The 18,753-nt window shown below is 45.0% G+C and overlaps 1 protein-coding gene across 1 annotated transcript in view; it reads right to left on the minus strand.

The window, feature by feature from the left end:
• The window catches only part of LOC137346105 (butyrophilin subfamily 1 member A1-like), a 123,549-nt gene that overhangs the window by 53,722 nt on the left and 51,074 nt on the right, over positions 1–18,753 (minus strand). Inside the window, exon 5 of the mRNA XM_068009402.1 lies at positions 3,571–3,597. Coding sequence (XP_067865503.1) covers positions 3,571–3,597 — 27 coding nt within the window. The remainder of the gene's footprint in view (positions 1–3,570; positions 3,598–18,753) is intronic.

Below are 18,753 nucleotides of genomic sequence, written 5' to 3' on the forward strand. Positions count from 1 at the left end.
GATGGAAGGTGTCATCAACAGTGCCATCAAGCGGCACTTGCTTCGCAACAACCTGCTCAGTGATGCTCAGTTTGGGTTCCGCCAGGGCCACTCAGCTCCTGACCTCATTACAGCCTTGGTTCAAACATGGACAAAACAGATGAACTCAAGAGGTGAGGTGAGAGTGACTACCCTTGACATCAAGGCAGCATTTGACAGAGTATGGCATCAAGGAGCCCTAGCAAAACTGAGGTCAATGGGAATCAGGGGGAAAACCCTCTGCTGGCTGGAGTCATACCGAGCACAAAGGAAGATGGTTGTGGTTGTGGTTGTTGGAGGTCAATCATGTGAGCTCCAGGTCATCACTGCCGGAGTACCTCAGGGTAGTGTCCTCGGCCCAACCATCTTCAGCTGCTTCATCAATAACCTTCCTTCAATCATAAGGTCAGAAGTGGGGATGTTCGCTGATGAATGCACAATGTTCAGCACCATTCGCAACTCCTCAGATACTGAAGCAGTCTGTGTAGAAATGCAGCAAGACCTGGACAATATCCAGGCTTGGGCTGATAAGTGGCAAGTAACATTCGCGCCACACAAGTGCCAGGCAATGACCATCTCCAACAAAAGAGAATCTAACCATCTCCCCTTGACATTCAACGGCATTACCATCGCTGAATCCCCCACTATCAACATCCTCGGGGCTACCATTGACCGAAAACTGAACTGGAGTAGCCATATAAATACCGTGGCTACAACAGTAGGTCAGAGGCTAGGAATCCTGAGGCGAGTAACTCACCTCCTGACTCTCCAAAGCCTGTCCACAATCTACAAGGCACAAGTCAGGAGTGTGATGGAATACTCTCCACTTGCCTGGATGGGTGCAGCTCCAACAACACTCAAGAAGCTCGACACCATCCAGGACAAAGCGGCCCGCTTGATTGGCACCCCATCTACAAACATTCACTCCCTCCACCACCGACGCACAGTGGCAGCAGTGTGTACCATCTACAAGATGCACTGCAGCAATGCACCAAGGCTCCTTCGACAGCACCTTCCAAACCCGCGACCACTACCAACCAGAAGGACAAGGGCAGCAAATACATGGGAACACCACCATCTGCAAGTTCCCCTCCAAGTCACACACCACCCTGACTTGGAACTATATCGCCGTTCCTTCACTGTCGCTGGGACAAAATCCTGGAACTCCCTTCCTAACAGCACTGTGGGTGTACCTACCCCACATGGACTGCAGCGGTTCAAGAAGGCAACTCACCACCACCTTCTCAAGGGTAATTAGGGATGGGCAATAAATGCTGGCCTGGCCAGTGACGCCCACATCCCGTGAATGAATAAAAAAAATATTAATGATTTAGATGAGGGAACTAAATGTAATATCTCCAAATTTGCAGATGACACAAAACTGGGTGGGAGGGTGAGTTGTGAGGAGGATGCAGAGAGGCTTCAGGGTGATTTGGACAAGTTAAGTGAGTGGGCTAATGCATGGCAGATGCAGTATAATGTGGATAAATGTGAGGTTATCCACTTTGGTGCCAAAACCGGAAGGCAAATTATTATCTGAACGGCTATAAACTGAGAGAGGGGAATATACAGCGAGACCTGGGTGTTCTCATACACCAGTCGCTGAAGGTAAGCATGCAGGTGCAACAGGTGGTAAAAAAGGCAAATGGTATGTTCGCCTTCACAGCGAGAGGATTTGAGTACAGGAGCAGGGATGTCTTGCTGCAATTATACAGGGTCTTGGTGAGGCCACACCTGGAATATTGTGTGCAGTTTTGGTCTCCTTATCTGAGGAAGGATGTACTTACTATAGAGGGAGTGCGGCGAAGGTTTACCAGACTAATTCCTGGGATGGTGGGACTGACGTATGAAGAGAGATTTGAGTCGGTTAGGATTATATTCGCTGGAGTTCAGAAGGGTGAGGGGGGATCTCATAGAAACCTATAATATTCGAACAGGACTTGACAGGGTAGATGCAGGAAGGATGTTCCCGATGGTGGGGGTGTCAGAACCAGGGGTCATAGTCTAAGGATAGGGGGTAAACCTTTCAGGAAAGAAATGAGGAGAAATTTCTTCACCCAGAGAGTGGTGAGCCTGTGGAATTCGTTACCACAGAAAGCAGTTGAGGCCAAAACATTGTATGTTTTCAAGGAGTTAGATATAGCTCTTGGGGTGAAAGGGATCAAAGGATATGGGGGAAAGCGAGAACAGGTTACTGAGTTGGATGATCAGTCATGATCATAATGAATGGTGGAGCAGGCTCGAAGGGCTGAAAGGCCTACTCCTGCTCCTATTTTCTATGTTTCTGTTATAAATTCTCCTGGCTCCGCTTGTGATGGACTCATGTGTTTTTGCTAATCTTTTCCTTTTTACATACCTATAGAAGCTTTTACTGTCCATTTTTACGTTTCTCACTAGTTTATCCTCATATTCTATTTTCCCTTTCTTAATCTTTTTTTTGGTACTCCTTTGCAGAATTCTAAAATGCTCCCAAACCTCAGGCTTATCATTTTTTTTTTGTGGCACCTTTATAAGTCTCTTCCTTTGATCTAATACAATCCTTGATTTCTTTCATTAGCCACAGTTGCGTTTCCTTGCTGGGTTTTTGTGCATGAAAGGAATGTATTTTTGTTGTAAACTCTGTATTAGTTCTTTAAATGTTATCCATTGCCTGTCTGTCGTCATATCTGTTAACATAGTTTTCCAATCCACCATCACCATTTGCCCCTCATACCTTCCTAGTTTCCTTTGGATTTAAGACCCTAGTTTCTGATTGAACGACATCATTTTCAAACTTAATGTAAACTTCTATCATATTATGGTCACTCTTTCCTAAAGGCTCCTTTACCAGATCATTAATTAGCTCTTTTTCATTGCACAATACTAGATCTAAAATAGCTAGTTCCTAGTTGGTTCCTCAATGTACTGCTCTGGAAAACCATTTTTCATATATTCCAAGAATTCATCCTCCACAATATTCGTACCAATGAAGCTTACCGAGTCTGTATGTAGATTGAAATCCTCCGATTACTGCATTGCCCTTGAGACATGCGCCTCTAATTTCCTGATTTATACTTTACCTCTGCTGTTTGGTGGACTATAAACAACTCCCTCCAATGTTTTTTTTGCCCCTTGCTGTGTCTAGTTCCATCCAAACTGATTCTAGGTCTTGATCTTTAGAACTAAGGTCATCTCTCACTACAGTACTAATGCCCCCTTGAATTCACAGAGCTACCTCATCAACTTTCCCCAGCTTCCTGTCCTTCCTGAATGTCACGTTCCCTTTCAAAAACAAAAGAATAGTGCTGAGCCCACTGCACCCCCAACCCCAAAGGTCAACATCTAACACACTGCACCACCCAGTGGCAGTGAACTACAGCAGGAAGTTGTTCTCACATAACAGGATGTTTGGTCACAGGAATGTAAAATAGTCAAGGCCATTGGTGTACACTTTTCCTGAAAGGCAAAAGGCAATTCTATCCTCACAATTCCTGGATTCCCATGCAATGGAACTGGAATTTTCTTATCAAATTACTGTTAAATAAAGCCCTGGAATGGTTCCGAAGAGCTTACCTTCCAAAGTGCAAAACAGCTGTAGTTCTGAAAATCAAGAACAGAAGGATGTGTTAGTGTGAGAGATTCTACAGCTACAATCACACACTGTAAAGGAATACTACATACACAAACAGAACACAATTTAATTTGCTTCTGATCTAAATATGAAATTAAACTCAATCTAGATGTGTTATAATACAAATAAATAATTGATCATATTTTAACATTCTAACTCTGTAAAGTTTAAGATCTTAATGAAATTTACCACCGATGTTTTTCATCTTTCACCGAATGTTCCACTGATGATGTAACGGGCTGTATCTCAGCAACAACTTGTTAAATGTTCAGCGAATGGCATCAATTAACGCAACATGCAGTTGAAACATAGGCAGTTATGGGTTCAGTAATATATTCATGATTTAGAACTCTGGAATTCAGGCCTCTCTGTTCCTCGTTTATTATCAGGCCGTAATTTTTTAAAACTTTGATCAGGGTATTTGAGGGTCACTGGCCAGACCAGCATTTATTGCCCATCCCGAATTGCCCTTGAGAAGGTGATGATGACCTTTTTCAACCACTGCTATCCTTCTGGTGTCGGCACACCCACAGTGCTGTTAGCAGGGGAGTTCCAGGATTTTGACCCAGCGACAGTGAAGGAATGGCGATATATTTCCAATTCAGGATGGTGTGCGACACGGAGGGGAACTTACAGGTGGTGGTGTTCCCATATGCCTGCTGCCCTTGTTCTTCTAGGGGGTAGAATTTGCAGGTTTGGAAGGTGCTGTCAAAGGATTCTTGGCGAGTTGTTTCAGTGCATCTTGTACATGGTACATACTGCTGTCTCTGTGCGTCAATGGTAGAGGGAATGAATGTTGAAGATGGTGAATGGGGTGCTAATTAAAAGAGCTGCTTTGTCTTGGACGGTGTCAAGCCTCTCGAGTGTTGTTGGAGCTGCACTCATTCAGGCAAGTGGGGAGTATTTCATCACACACTTGACTTGTGCCTTGTAGATGGCGGACAGGATTTGAAGGCGAGTTATTTGCCTGAGAATTCCCAGCCTCTGACCTACTCTTGTAGCCACAGTATTTATATTATTGGTCCAGTTAAGTTTCTGGTCAATGGTAACCCCCAAGTTGGAGATGGTAGAGGATTCAGCGACGGTACGGTCACTGAATGCCAAGCGGAGATGGTTAGATTCTCTCTTGTTGGAGATGGTCATTGCCTGGCACTTGTGTGGCACAAATGTGAGTGAGTACAGAAATTGGAGAATACACCAGATGAATGCATGGCTGGATAGATAGTGCAGGAAGGAGGGCTTCAGATTTCTGGGGCATTGAGGCCAGTTCTGGGGAAAGTGGGACCTGTACAAGCCAAACCGTCTACATCTGAACAGGACCAGGATGAATATCCTTGCAGGAAGGTTTGCTAGTGCTGTTGGGGATGGTTTAAACTAGATGGGCAGGGGGATGGGAACCTGAGGGCAGTTCCTGATAGGACAAATTCAGAGCAGGGAACGGGACACAGAAAATTAGTGAGTGACTCTGAAATACAAATGAAGCAAAGGTTAAAAAGTGTACAGCACAGGAATTTGGCAGTGTTAAAAGGTATTTATTTAAATACAAGGACTATAGCAAATAAAGCCGACGAGCTGAGGGCACAGATAGACACATGGCAACATGATATCATTGCTGTATTGGAAACTTGGCTTAAAGAGGGGCAAAAAAATGGCAGCACAACATCCCCGGTTATAGAGTTTTCATGCAGGAAAGGGAGGGAGATAAAAACAGAGGGGGTGTGGCATTATTAGTTAAAGAATCAATTGCAGTTGTGAGGAGGGATGATATGCTGAATGAACCATCAAAGGAGGCCATATGGGTGGAGATCAGAAATAAAAAAGGGGCAGCCACACTACTAGGAGTGTACTATAGACCCACAAAAAACAAGAGGGAGATAGAAGAACAAATATGTAGGCAAATTTCTGAGTGCAAAGAAAGGGCAATAATAGTTGGGGATTTCAACTACCCCAATATCAACTGGGATACAAACAGTGTGAAGGGCACAGAGGAAACAAAATTCTTGAACTGCATTCAAGAGAACTTTTTTAGCCAGCATGTAAGAAGCCCAATGAGAGGGGATGCAATTCTAGATTTAGTCTTCGTTAATGAAGCTGGGCAAGTGGATGAAGTAGCAGTGGGTGACCATTTTGGAAATAGTGACCATAATACAGTTAGATTTCGCATTATTGTGGAAAAGGACAAAGATAAAACGGGAGCAAAAGTTCTAAATTGGGGGAAGATAAATGTTACGTGGCTGAGAGGTAATCTGGCAATGAAGTCCGCACAAAGAAAAAGGATGATACTGTCAAATCTGGAGTAAGATAAAGCAGAAAAAGAAAGCTGATGACAGTCACAAAAACTTCATACATTAGAAAGCCTAGAAATTGTAGGGGTGAATATAAAAGGGAATTAGGAAAAGTAAAGAGAGGACAGGAAAAAATATTGGCAGATAAAATCAAGGAAAACCCAAAGATATTTTATCAGTACATTACGAGCAAGAGGATAACTGAGGAAAAGGTAGGGCCTATCAGAGATGTACAAGGTAACTTATTTGTGGAAGCAAAAAATGTGGGCAGGGTTCTTAATAAGTACTTTCTCTCTGTCTTCACAAAGGAGGGGGATGATGCAGACATTGTAGTTAAAGAGGAGTGTGAAATATTAGATACAATAAGCATAATGAAAGAGGAAGTACTGGAGAGTCTGACACCCTTGAAAGTGGATAAATAACCAGGGCCAGATGAATTGTGTCATCGGCTGTTCAAGGAAGCCAGGGAAGAAATAGTGGATGCTCTGAGGATCATTTTCAAATTTTCAAAGATACAGGTGAGGTACCAGAGGATTGGAGGTCTGTGAACATTGTACCATTGTTCAAAATGGGTGCGAGGGACAGGCCAAATATTTACAGGCCGGTCAATCTGACAGGCAAGTTATTAGAATCAATTCTGAGACATAGGATAAACTGTCACTTAGAAAGGCATAGATTAATCAGGAATAGTCAGCATGGATTTGTTAAGGGAAGGTCATGTTTTACGAACTTAATTGAGTTTTTTGAGGAAGTAACAAGGAGGTTTGATGAGGGCAGTGCAGCTGATGTTGGCTACATGAAATTTAGTAATGGATTTGACAAGGTCCCACATGGCAGACTGGTCAGAAAAGTAAAAGCTTATGGGATAGAGGGAAATGTGGCAAGTTAGATCAAAAATTGGCTCAGTGTATAGGAAACAAAGGGTAATGGTCGATGGATGTTTCTGTGAATGGAAAGCGGTTTCCAGTGATGTTCCACAGGGCTCAGTGTTGGGTTACTTGCTGTTTGTGGTATATATTAATGATCTGGACTTAAATGTGGGAGGCATGATTGGAAAATTTGCTGATGACACAAAAATTGGCCGTGTAGTTCATTGTGACGAGGATGGTCATAGATTCCAAAATGATAACAATGGTTTGGTTGAGTGGGTGGAAAAGTGGCAAATGGAATTCAATCCAGAGAAGTGTGAGGTAATGCATTTGAGGAGGGCAAACAAAGCAAGGAGAGTGTGGTAGAGGCAGGTTCAATTGAAGCATTCAAAAGGAAATTAGACTGTTACATGAAAAGGAAGAATGTGCAGGGTTACAGTGAGAATGCGGGGGAGTGACGAGGTGAATTGCTCATTCGGAGAGCCGGTGCAGACACTATGGGCCGAATTGGCCTCCTTCTGCACTATAACGATTCTGTGAATACACACTAAACAGGAGGATATTGAGAGAGGTAGAAGAAGTGAGAAACCTTGGAGTGCATGTCCACAGGTCTCTGAAGGTGGTAGGACAGGTAGACAGTGGTCAAATCAGGCAGAGTCAGCATGGATTTACGAAAGGGTTGACAAATCGACTAGAATTCTTTGAGGATGTAACTAGTAGAGTTGATGAGGGGGAGCCAGTGGATGTGGTTTCTTTGAACTTTCAGAAGGCTTTCGACAAAGTCCCACATAAGAGATTAGCATGTAAAATTAAAATGCATGGGATTGGGGATAGTTTATTGTGATGGATAGAAAATTGGTTGGCAGACAGGAAACAAAAGGTAGGGATAAATGGGTCTTTTTCCAAATGGCAGGCAGTGACTAGTGGGTTACCGCATGGATCGGTGCTAGGACCCCAGCTATTCACAATATATATTAATGATTGAGATAAGGGAACTAAATGTAATATTTTCAAATTTGCAGATAACACAAAACTGCGTGGGAGGACGAGTTGTGAGGAGGATGCAGAGAGGCTTCAGGGTGATTTGGGCAAGTTGAGTGAGTGGGCTAATGCATGGCAGATGCAGTATAATGTGGATAAATGTGAGGTTATCCACTTTTGTAGCAAAAGCGGGAAGATAGATTATTATCTGAGCGGCTATAAACTGAGAGAAGGGAATATGCAGCGAGACCTGGGTGTTCTCATACACCAGTCGCTGAAGGTAAGCATGCAGGTGCAACAGGCAGTAAAAAAGGCAAATGGTATGTTGGCCTTCATAGCGAGGGGATTTGAGTACAGGAGCAGGGTTGTCTTGCTGCAATTATACAGGGCCTTGGTGAGGCCACACCTGGAATATTGTGTGCAGTTTTGGTCTCCTTATCTGAGGAAGGATGTTCATGCTATAGAGGGAGTGCAGTGAAGGTTTACCAGACTGATTCCTGGGATGGCGGGACTGACGTATGAGGAGAGATTGAGTTGGTTAGGATTATATTTGCTGGAGTTCAGAAGAGTGAGGGGGGATCTCAAAGAAACCTATAAAATTCGAACAGGACTTGACAGGGTAGATGCAGGAAGGATGTTCCCGATGGTGGGGGAGTCCAGAACCAGGGGTCATAGTCTAAGGATATGGGGTAAACCTTTCAGGACTGAGATGAGGAGAAATTTCTTCACCCAGAGAGTGGTGAGCCTGTGGAATTTGCTACCACAGAAAGCAGTTGAGGCCAAAACATTGTATGTTTTCAAGAAGGAATTAGATATAGCTCTTGGGTCTAAAGGGATCAAAGGGTATGGGGCAAAAGAGGGAACAGGTTACTGACTTGGATGATCAGCTATGATCATAATGAATAGCAGAGTAGGCTCGAAGGGCCGAAGGGCCTACTACTGCTCCTATTGTCTAAGTTTCTATGTTTCTATCAAGTGATGAAGAAGGCATATGGAATGCTTTCCTTTACTGGCCAAGGTATAGAATCCAAAAGCAGGCACGTGATGCTGGAAATGTATAAAAAAACGCTGGTTAGGCCACAGTTGGAGTATTGTGTACAGTTCTGGTCACCACATTACAGAAAGGACAGAATTGCTCTGGAGAGAGTACAGAGAAGATTTACAAGAATGTTGCCAGGGCTTGAAAATTGCAGCAATGAGGAAAGATTGGATAGGATAGGGTTGTTTTCCTTAGAACAGAGGAGGCTGAGGGGTGACTTAATAGGAGGTGTACAAAATTATGAGGGGCCTGGATAGAGCAGACAGGAAGGACCTGTTTCCCATGGCGGAGAGAACAGATTTAAGGTGATTGGTAGAAGGATTAGAGGAGCCATGAGAAAAAACAATTTCACTCAGAGGGTGGTGGGTATCTGGAATTCACTGCCAGGAACAGTGGTGGAAGCAGAAACCCTCAATTCTTTTAAAAGGTACCTGGACCTGCACCTGAAATGCTGTAACCGGCAAGGCTATGGACCAGGTGCTGGAAGGTGGAATTAGAATGGGCGGCTAGTTTTTTCAGCCGGCACAGACACTATGAGCTGAATGGCCTCTTTCTGTGCCATAACATTTCTATGGTTCTATGGAATGCTACTTGCCATTTATCAGTCCAAACATGTATGTTGTCCAGGTCTTGCTGCACATAGGCACAGACTGCTCTAGCATCAGAAGTGTTGTAAATGGTACTGAACGCTGTGCAATTATCAGTGAACATCCCGACATTTGACCTCATAATGGAGGGAAGGTCATTGATGAAGCATGGTGATGGTCGGCCCTCAGACACTATTCTGAGGAACTCCTGCAGCGATGTCCTGGGGCTGAGATGATTGATATCAAATATGCATAACCATCTTCCTTTGTGCTCGGTATGACTCCAAATAGTGGCAAGTTTTCCCCGAGAATCACATTAACTTCAATTTCGTTAGGGCTCCGTGATGCCACGCTTGGTCAAATGCTGCCTTGATGTCATGGGCAGTCACTCTCAGCTCACTTATCTTATCCATCTGAAACTTACTGTGCAAACAAGCCTTTGTAACATGAGTTTCCCTGTGTCTATTTGCAAGTGCCTTTTGGCTGCTGCTCTGAACCTGAGCCCATCACTCCTATTTCTCCTTTTTGTCCCCTTTTTCCTTATTTCCTCTTTATCTCTCCTAGACCCCTCTCTCCATTCTATTCTCTCGCTGACTTTCCCACTCAGCATCCTCACTGGGGATTAATCTTCCCAACCTCTTTCCCATCCTACTCACCCCTCCCAATACTGACCCTGTTGTCTCTGCCAGCAGATCAGTTATCACTGCTCCTCTTTTACCATCCATGAGCTTATTGTGGATGACTGCATTGACATCATGGCCTTGAGGGAAAGCTGGCTGAGGGATGATGTCACCTTCCCCCTAATGAAGACCCCCTCCTGGATATACCTCCCAACACTGACCCTGCCAAAGAAAGCTGTGGTGGCTGTGTGGTTCTCATCACCAAATCAGACCCTGGTCTGTCACCTACTCCTCTGGCACCTTTTCCTCCTTTGAGCATCTCACCACTCATTTAAAATCCTCATTCTCTATCACCCACCCAAGTACGATGCTAAATTCCTCACCAACATTTCTTATCTTCACTGCTTTATTCCCTCAGTATCTGCACCAAGCGACTTCTCATCATCACCTCTATTTCAACTCATCATACTCTCTCTCTCCTGAGTTCACTGCCCTCCTAACCTCCCTAAATCTCTCCTCCTACACAGATATGAACTAAGAGTAAGAGTAGGCCATTCGGCCCCTCGGGCCTGCTCCGCCATTCCAGAAGATCATAGCTGATCTTTTTGTGGACTCAATTCCTTTTTCCTCAACCGAGGATTCTCCCCAACTGTGGTTGACAGGGCCCTCAACCATATCCAACCCATTTCCCACACTTCTGCCTTCACCCCTTCCCCTCCCTCCGTGAACCAGGGTCCTCCTTGTCCTCACTTTCCACCCTACAAGCCTCCACATCCAAAGGATCAGCCTCCGCCATTTCTGACACCTCCAGCGTGATGCCACCACCAAACACATCTTCCTCTCCCCTCCCCTGTCAGCATTCTGAAGGGATTATTCCCTCCATGATACCCTGGTCCACTCCTCCAATACCCCCGATGCTTCATCCCCTTCCTACGGCACCTTCCCATGCAATCACAGGAGGTGTAATACCTGCCCTTTTATCTCCTCTCTCCTCACTATCCAAGGCCCCAAACACTCCTTTCAGGTGAAGCAGCGATTCACTTGTACTTCATTCAATTTAGTATACTGTATTCACTGCTCACAATGTGGTCGCCTCTATATTGGGGAGACCAAATGCTGATTGGGTGACCGCTTTGCGGAACACCTTCGCTCAGTCCGAAAGCATGACCCCGAGCTTCCGGTCACTTGCCATTTCAACACTCCCTACTGCTCTCATGCCCACAATTCTGTCTTTGGCCTCCTCCAGTGTTCCAGTGAACATCAACACAAGTTCGAGGAGCAGCTCCTGATCTTTCGATTAGGCACTCTGCAGCCTTACAGGCTGAACATTGAGTTCAACAACTTCAGAGCATGACTGGCCTTTTTTATATTTTATTTTATTTTTAAAACATGTGCCTGTTTTTCATGTAGTCAGAGCTGCTCATTATTCTGCTACTAACACTCTCTCTGGACTAATGCTTTATCTTCACCACAAGCATTAACACACTCTTTGTCTTTGTCCCAGGACAGCTTTGTTATTTAATCTCCCACTGCCCTATCAAACACCTTCCCCTTTGTTCGCTTCCCCACTCCCTCACCCCCTTCACTTGCTTAAAACCAAATTCGTTTCTCACCTTTGTCAGTGGTGATGAAAGGTCACAGACCTGAAACATTAACTCTGTTTCTCTCTCCACAGATGCTGCCTGACCTGCTGAGTAATTCCAGCATTTTCTGTTTTTATTTCAGATTTCCAGCAACTGCAGTATTTTGCTTTTATTCTCTTCCTGCTCTGTTAGCTCTGCAATAATCTATTCTTGGCCCTTTGATTTTCCTGCTGTCTATAAAACACAAACACCACCCAGCTCTACCTCATCCCCACCTGTCTCAGTCCGTCCACTGTCTGATTTGTCACTCTACTGGTTCAACATCCAGTCCTGGACAAGCAGAAATTTCCTCCAACTGAATATTGGGAAGACTGCAGCTACTGTCTTCAGTCCCCGCCATCACCTCCGTTCACTAGCCACCAACCCCATCCCTCTCCCTGGTCACTGTCTGAGGCTGAACCAGACTGTTCACAACAATGGCGTCCTATTTAACCATGCGCTGACCTTCTGACCACAGATTCACTCCATCACTCGGACCACTTACTTTCATCTCTGTAACATCGCCCGATTCCACCCATGCCTCAGCTCATCTGCTGCTGAAACCCTCATCCCTGCCTTTGTTACCTCTCGACTTGAATATTCCAATACTTTCCTGAACAGCCTCTCATCTTCCACCCTCCATAAACCTGACTCATCGAAAACACCGCTGCTCATCCCCGAACTCACACTTACTCCCATTCACCCATTACCCCTGTACTCACTGATCTACTTGGCTCCAGGCCCAACAACACCTTGATTCTAAAACTTACATCCTCGTTTTCAGATTCCTCCAGGGCCTCACATCTCCCCATCGCCGTAACCTCCTCCATCCCTACAAAACTCCGAGATCACAGTGCTCCTCCAATTCCGGCAACTTATGCATCCCTGATTTTCATCGCTGTGCCTTCTATCTGGGTCCAAGATTCTAGAATTCCCTTCCTAAGCCTCTCCTCCTTGAAGACATTCCTCAAAACATACCTTTTTGACTAAGATTTGATCACCTGTCCTAATATCTCTATATATGGCTCATTATGAAATTTGTTTGATAACGCTCCTGCAAAGCACCTTGGAACTTATTCCACATGGATTCCAACTGAAGTTTCATCCTTCGTGTTTTGAATCCACCCAGGATCGCAGGTATCTCAGAGAAATACAACATTCCTCGGACTGCTGTTCTCACCACATCCTGCGATCCACACTCATGTACCGCCACATGTACACACTGGACCTCTCTCTCCAGAAGCACCATCCCACCTTATCACAAAGCTGTTCTACTCCGCAGTTTCATTTCATCCTTCGTCTTCTCCGACGCATTAACAAAAAACTTTTTTTCTTCCTTTAAGGTGTTAAGGAATGCAAGCTCCAGCAGCTGATGGGGGCCAATGCCCCTCGAGATTCTTCTTCCCTTTCACTTCCATCTGACCCCACCCCTTCAGATCTGACCCCTTGCCATGTATTCACTATGACCTCTGACCTTCCCCTCTCTGATGCTGAACGTTCTGTACTCAGCAAAGGACTCAGTTTTATCTCCTTACGCCCCTACCTCAATGAATTTCGCGCTCGGCATGATGTTGAGCTCGTCCTCAGTCACCTTCGCCTCTGGGCTTACTTCTTTGACCAGGAGTCCTCCCCCTGACCAGCAGAGCCATTCACCCACCTCCAGCATTCTCCTTCTACCTGGACCCCTCCCTCTGGCCTCTTACCCGCTCTTGATCTTTTCATTGAAAACTGTCTGCGGGACATCGGCAGTCTCAATTTCTCTGCTCCCCTCACTCACTCTAACTTGTCCCCCTCTGAACTTGCTGCACTCCGTTCTCTCAGATCTGACCCCGACATTGTCATCATACCTGCAGACAAGGGTGGTCCTGTTGTTGTCTGGCGTACCGACCTCTACCTTGCAGAGGCTCAGCACCAACTCTCAGACACTTCTTTCTACTTCCCCCTGGACCATGAACCCACCATCGAACATCAAGCTACCGTCTCCAGGACTGTCACTGACCTCATCTCCTCTGGAGGTCTTCCCTCTACAGCTTCTGACCTCATAGTCCCACAACCCTGGACAGCCTGCTTCTACCTCCTTCCCAAAATCCACAAACAGGACTGTCCTGGCAGACCCATTGTTTCAGCATGTTCCTGCCCCACTGAACTTATTTCTTCCTATCTTGACTCTATCCTTTCTCCCCTGGTGCAGTCTCTTCCCACTAACATCCGTGACTCTTCTGACACCCTATGTCATTTTGACAGTTTCCAGTTTCCTGGTTCCAACCGCCTCCTCTTCACTATGTACGTCCAATATCTCTACACCTCCATCCCCCACCAGGACGGTTTGAGGGCTCTCCGCTTCTTCCTTGAACAGAGGCCTAACCAGTCCCCATCCACCGCAACACTCCTCCGCCCAGCTGTACTTGTTCTCACATTGAACAACTTCTCCTTCAAGTAAAAGGTGTTGCTATGGGGACCCGCATGGGTCCTAGTTATGTCTGTCTTTTTGTGGGATATGTCAAACATTCCTCGTTCCAGTCCTACTCAGGCCCCCTCCCCCAACTCTTTTTCCGGTACATTGATAACTGTATCGGTGCCGTTTCCTTCTCCCGCCCCGAACTGGAAAATGTTATTAACTCTGCTTCCAATTTCCACCCTTCTCTCACCTTTACATGGTCCATCTCCAACACTTCCCTTTCCTTCGTCGACTTCTCTGTCTCCATCTCTGGGGATAAGCTGTCTACTAATATCCATTATAAGCCCATCGACTCCCACAGCTACCTTGACTACACTTCTTCACACCCTGCCTCCTGTAAGGACTCCATTCCATTCTCCCAGTTTCTCGTCTCTGACACATTTGCTCTGATGATGCAACCTTCCACGACAGCGCTTCTGATATGTCTTCCTTTTTCCTTAACCGAGGATTCCCTCCAACTGTGGTTGACAGGACCCTCAACCGTGTCCAGCCCATTTCCCGCACCCCTTCCCCTCCCTCCCAGACCCGCAACAGTGCTCCCCTTGTCCTCACTTTCCACCCTACCAGCCTCCACGTCCAAAGGGTCATCCTCCGCCATTTACGACACGTTCAACGTGATGCCAATACCAAACGCATCTTCCCCTCCCCTACCCTGTCAACATTCTCTTGGAATCGTTCCTCCACGATACACTCGTCCACTCATCCATTACCCCCAACACCTCATCCCCTTCCCACAGCACCTTCCCATGTAATCGCAGGAGGTGCACTTTTACCTCCTCTCTCCTCACTATCCAAGGCCCCAAACACTCCTTTCAGTTTTACTTATACTTCTTTCAATTTAGTATACCGTATTCGCTGCTCACAATGCGGTCTCCTCTACGTTGGGAAGACCAAACGCAGATTGGGTGACCGCTTTGCGGAACACCTCCGCTCAGTCTGAAAGCATGACTCCGAGCTTCTGGTTGCTTGCCATTTCAACACACCCCCCTGCTCTCATGCCCAGATCTCTGTCCTGGGATTGCTGCAGTGTTCCAGTGAACATCAACGCAAGCTCGAGGAACAGCATCTCATTTACCGATTAGGCACACTGCAGCCTGCCGGACTGAACATTGAGTTCAATTATTTCAGAGCATGACGGACTCCCCCATTTTTATTTTTAGTTATATTTTTTCATTTTCACTTTTTATTTTATTTTAGTTTGTTTCATCATTGTATTTTTTACCATGTTTTTATTTCATGTTTGTGCTTTGGGCCAGGGCTGTTCATTTTTCTGTCAATTCACACCCTCTCTTCAGTAATGCTTTGTCTTTCACCACACCATTAACAAATTTGTTCTCGGCTTGTCAGTTATTCTCTGTGACCCTCTGTCCTATCAACACCTTCTCCTTTGTTCTCTTTTGCCCCACCCCCGCTTTATTTGCTTAAAACCTATTCCATTTCTAACCTTTGCCAGTTCTGATGAAAGGTCACTGACCTGAAACGTTAACTCTGCTTCTCTCTCCACAGATACTGCCAGACCTGCTGAGTATTTCCAGGATTTTTTGTATTTATTTCAGATTTCCAGCATCTGCAGTATTTTGCTTTTATTAAATAAAAGTTGTTGTTGTTTCAATGAGAGAAGAGGGTATCACAGGCAGACAGGATTTCAGTATCAGCCCACAAATAAAAGTACATGTGCCAGCAGGTTAAAGATGAGCTGCGTGTGTTATTGTTATATAGCACTATTACAATAACCTCCAGTACAGGGCTAGGACAGAGGGAAATCGAGCAGCAAAAGCTATAAATTTATCAGCAACCTTTCCTGAGATTCCGATAATGTAAAATATTACTTAACCCTGAAGGCTGTAAATATTGGGTGTTTTAGCTGCAAAAGTTAAAAATGTGCAACTCTCCTGAGCTCAAATGGTTCATGATTTACTGAGTTCAGCTTTTTACCTGTTAGTTTATTTCAGGCCAGGGAGTGGTAAATATTGGACTGAGTTTCTTCTCCTGATCACCATCCAGTTTCTCAAACAGAAGTGTATGTTTGAATGGCAGATGAAAACCAGATCAGGTTTGGCTGTAAAGATCCAACAGACCTTTTCCTTTGTTCAACCTCAGGCTTTGACAGATTCCCTTTCTCCTTCATTGGGAATTTACTTGATTTATATCCTTTCCACCTTCTGTTCAAGTATTTCCCAATACTGACCAACAGTTCAAGTTAAATTTTTTCTTTTCAGTCTTTTACATTATTGCAAATCACAATTTTTAGCCAAGTACTCCCGAACTCAACTTTTCTTTTTCTATTTCTATATTAAATCCAATTATATTTTGCTCAATATTTCACTCACATCCCTCCACACTGAGGTCTTCCTCCTCCCCTTATAACCCAGAACCAGGTCAAGTAATCCTCCTTTCTTTAACAGAGTAGTATGTTGATTAAGAAATTATTTCTGAACACACGAAAATAATTTTCTACTTTCTCACCACATTTGTTCTCGTCCTGTCTGAATTTTTCCATGATATAAATCTCCGATCATTATAATTCAATTGTGATTATTTGCCTTCAAATTGTCTATAGATTTCATCTTCAATTTACATACACAACTTTAATAAAAAAAAAATTCCAATTCCAGTCTATTTTTTGCATCAGTAAAATCTGCTAAAACTGTAATGCAATAGTTATTTGCTGAGTAATCCAAAGGTCCCAACTAATGTTCTGGGGACACGAGTTCAAATCCCACCATGGCAGTTGGTGAATTTAAATTTAATTAATTAATAAATCTGGAATTAAAAGCTAGTCTCAGTAATGGTGACCATGCAATGAGTGGATTGTTATAAAATCCCATCTAGGTCACTGATGTTCTTTGGGAAAGAAAATCTTCCATCCACACACGATGATTGTCTCATACAGGCATATCTTTTGTGTACCTCATGTTGGTGGTGTGCAGATGGATGTCCAGCAGAGATATCTGGCCCCCAACTTTGACATTATTAGTATCAGATGTAGCTCAGTGGTAGCACTCTTGCCTTGATGATTCAAAAGGTCATGGGTTCAAGTCCTAAACCAGAAACTTGATCATAAAATCTAAGCTCAAGTGCAGTACTGAGGGAGTGCTGCACCATCGGAGTTGGCATCTTTTGGATGAGATTTTAAATCAGGGTCTTGTCCGCCATCTCAGGGGGAATTATTTGATAAGAGCAAGGGAGTTTTTCCTGGTGTCCTGGCCTACATTTATCGGAACATGACCAGACACACAGCTATGTGGTTGACACTTAACTGCCCTCTGAAATGGCCGAGTGAGGCACTCAGCAAACCACTACGGAAAAGTCGAAAAATAAAACCAGGCGGAGAACCCGGCTTCAGCTTAGGCACCAGAAACTACAATGATGTACCCTGCCCAGTCGACCCTACAAACTCCTCCTTACTATCACCTGGGGACTTGTGCCAAGAGAGCTGTCCCACAGACTAGCCAAGCAATAGCCTGACATAGTCATATACATCGCATCATAGTGCACAGCCAATGTCCCAGAATCCTTCATCACCATCCCTGGGTATGTCCTGTTTCACTGGCAGGACAGACTCAGAGGTGGTGGCACAGTGGGAGGCAGAACCCATAAATCAAGAGCGGGGCTCTTACTTACCTGGGAGAGCGGACAGGCAGTCAGTGGCTGCGGCTGGAGGTCAGTCCGAGCTGGGATTGAAAAGTGAAAAAACCTAACAGTAACATCACGAGAAATCCGTAAGCTGATTGGTTGGTGAATAATAACTGTTAGTTAGTGCCTGTAAATAGCTGAAAAATCAGAGAAAAACGTTTTTTTAAAACCCTCAAATAGCTTAAAACCCTACCTTATAAGTGGTAAGGTTAGTACTACGAAGGTTTTAGTTGGTGTAATTTATTAGTAATTACTAATTAGAAAGTGCTGTTGGACAGAGTGAGGCTGAGTGATGTGTGAGGGACTTCACTGACCAGGGGAAGGAGGTGCTCATTGGTCCCTTTCTTTCCTTTTCTGCCTTTTCAGCCTCCATGGTACAGGGGAAGAAGCTGATTGGCCAGTAACTGGGAAGTTATTCTCCTTATTATACTTGCAGTGATTAATTTGTAAAGCTAAGGCATGGCAGGGTAGCTCTGTCAAGTGGAAGGTGCCTCCTGTGGTATGTGGGAAGTCTTGGACACACCATGTGTCCTTGACAAACACATTCCCAGGAAGTGTCACCAGCTGCAGAAGCTTGAGCTCCAGGTTTCAGAACTCAAGCGGTGACTGGAGTCACTGTGGCGTATCCGTGAGGCAGAGAACTACATGATAGCATGTTTCAGGAAGTAGTCATCCTGTTGCTTAAGAGAGCACAGGCAGAGAGGGACTGTGTGGCTGCCAGACAGACAAGAAGGTCAAGGCAGGTAGTGCAGGAGTCCCAGGAGGGCATCCCACTTTCTAACCGGTATTCAGTTCCGAGCACCGATGGGAGAGAGGGTTCCTCTGGAGAGTGCAGTGAGATTCATGACCAGAGCACCACAGGTAGTTCAGCTGTGCAGGGAGGGCGGAGAAAAGACGAGCGAAATAGTGGTAGTGGATTCTCTAGATAGGGAAACAGACAGGTGTTTCTGTGGTCATAGAGTCATAGAGTTATACAGCACAGAAACAGGCCCTTCGGCCCATCGTGTCCGTGCCGACCATCAAACACC

Source organism: Heterodontus francisci, chromosome 29 (assembly GCF_036365525.1).
Source record: "Heterodontus francisci isolate sHetFra1 chromosome 29, sHetFra1.hap1, whole genome shotgun sequence".
In the NCBI taxonomy this organism is placed as follows: domain Eukaryota; kingdom Metazoa; phylum Chordata; class Chondrichthyes; order Heterodontiformes; family Heterodontidae; genus Heterodontus; species Heterodontus francisci.